We start from the raw sequence: 1,580 nt of genomic DNA on the forward strand, positions 1-1,580 counted from the left end.
GCCTTCCACTGCGCCCCGCCCCGCACCAAACCCAACCCCAAACGCCCCCCAGGCGGCAACCCCGACAGCAACACGCTGATCAGCGACATGACCACCGTGATCTGCCTGGATGACTACCACAGCCTGGACCGCAAGGGCCGCAGCGCCGCCGGCGTGACTGCCCTGGACCCCAAGGCCCAGTACTTTGACCTGATGTACGACCAGGTGCGGTTGCGATTGTGATGTACATGTTTCGAGGGCTGTGGTTGAAATGATTGCACATGTGTTGAGGGCTGGGGTTCAATTGTTTGTGCATGGTTTGGGGGCTACGGTGCAGGGAGGGGGCTCGGCCGTGGCGGCGCTGCTACAACAGGGGGCAGGGTGGCGTTCAGGCGGTGGCGGTTGGTCGCGGCTGCAGCGGGCGGGGCGCTGTGGTGCGAGCGGCTGCGGCGGGGTGTTGCGCTGACGCCCGTCAGTGGATCTTCAGGCACGAGACTCGTCCAGCTGCAGCCACTGGCATGTGGCGTGCACGGTATGGCGTGCGCGAACCGCGCACGAAGCCATGCAGCTGCGGGTGGCTCCGCCGCCCAACAACCTGACCTACGACGCGATCGGCTTGCTGCGGCGGCCGCAGCCTGGGGAATTGTACCAACAGCACCCCCTCCCGTCACGCCTGACACCTGGCAGGTCAAGAGCCTCAAGGAGGGCAAGGCCGTGGACAAGCCCATCTACAACCACGTCACCGGCATCCTGGACCCCGCTGAGAAGATCGACCCCGCCAACGTGAGCCATGCAGACGCGGCAACTGCCGGCCCTGCAACTACTGGCCCCGCGGCAGCCGGGCGCACAACTGCCGGCCCCGTGGCAGCCAACCCCACGGCAGCCGGCCCGCCCTGCTCTCACTGCTGCGGGCAGCAGCGGCAGCAATGGTGTGGCGGCGCCTAACCAAGGCCAGTCGCTGCCCTGATCCCGGCGAGCAATGGTTGGAAGCCGCGGCATCGCGCAACGCAGCGCGCGCGGCCCCGGCAAGGCCTGACACGACGCCCTGACCCCTCCACCCCCAGATCCTGGTGATCGAGGGCCTCCACCCCTTCTACGATGAGCGCGTGCGCGACCTGATCGACTTGAAGATCTACCTCGACATCTCCGACGAGATCAAGTTCGCCTGGAAGATCCAGCGCGACATGGCGGAGCGCGGCCACAGCCTGGACTCGATCAAGAAGTCGATCGAGAGCCGCAAGCCCGACTTCGATGCGTACATCGACCCCCAGAAGAAGCACGCTGACCTGATTATCCAGGTGTGTGTGTGTGTGTGTGTGTGTGTGTGTGCTTACATGTGTTGGTGCGCATGGTGGAAGGAGGAGGCTTCATACCGCGTGGCTGGGGAAGTCGTAGTTGCAGCAAAACCAGAGTCAGTACAGTTGAGACAGGCACCCGTGCCGGACAAGCTTGGGAGCGGCGGTTGGCCATGCACGAAGAGTGCGTGCGGCACTTTGTGGTGCCCAGCGGCAATGCTGGGTGTTTGGTAAATGTGAGGAGTGGCCTGCTTGTGGGTATCAGTGAGTCCATCAACACGAACGCGCCCGCTCGCACCACACACC

The 1,580-nt window shown here is 64.6% G+C and overlaps 1 protein-coding gene across 1 annotated transcript in view; it reads left to right on the forward strand.

Annotated features, from left to right (window-relative positions):
• MNEG_2418 (phosphoribulokinase) overlaps positions 1-1,404 on the forward strand; it is a gene marked incomplete at both ends in the record, with an annotated part of 2,517 nt that extends 1,113 nt beyond the window's left edge. Inside the window, 4 exons of the mRNA XM_014049114.1 lie at positions 53-204; positions 667-762; positions 1,044-1,277; positions 1,375-1,404. Of these exons, the coding sequence (XP_013904568.1) occupies positions 53-204; positions 667-762; positions 1,044-1,277; positions 1,375-1,404 (512 nt within the window). The remainder of the gene's footprint in view (positions 1-52; positions 205-666; positions 763-1,043; positions 1,278-1,374) is intronic.
• Between the last annotated feature and the right edge of the window lie 176 nt (positions 1,405-1,580).

The sequence above is a fragment of the Monoraphidium neglectum genome (genome assembly GCF_000611645.1).
Source record: "Monoraphidium neglectum strain SAG 48.87 unplaced genomic scaffold scaffold00273, whole genome shotgun sequence".
NCBI lineage: Eukaryota > Viridiplantae > Chlorophyta > Chlorophyceae > Sphaeropleales > Selenastraceae > Monoraphidium > Monoraphidium neglectum.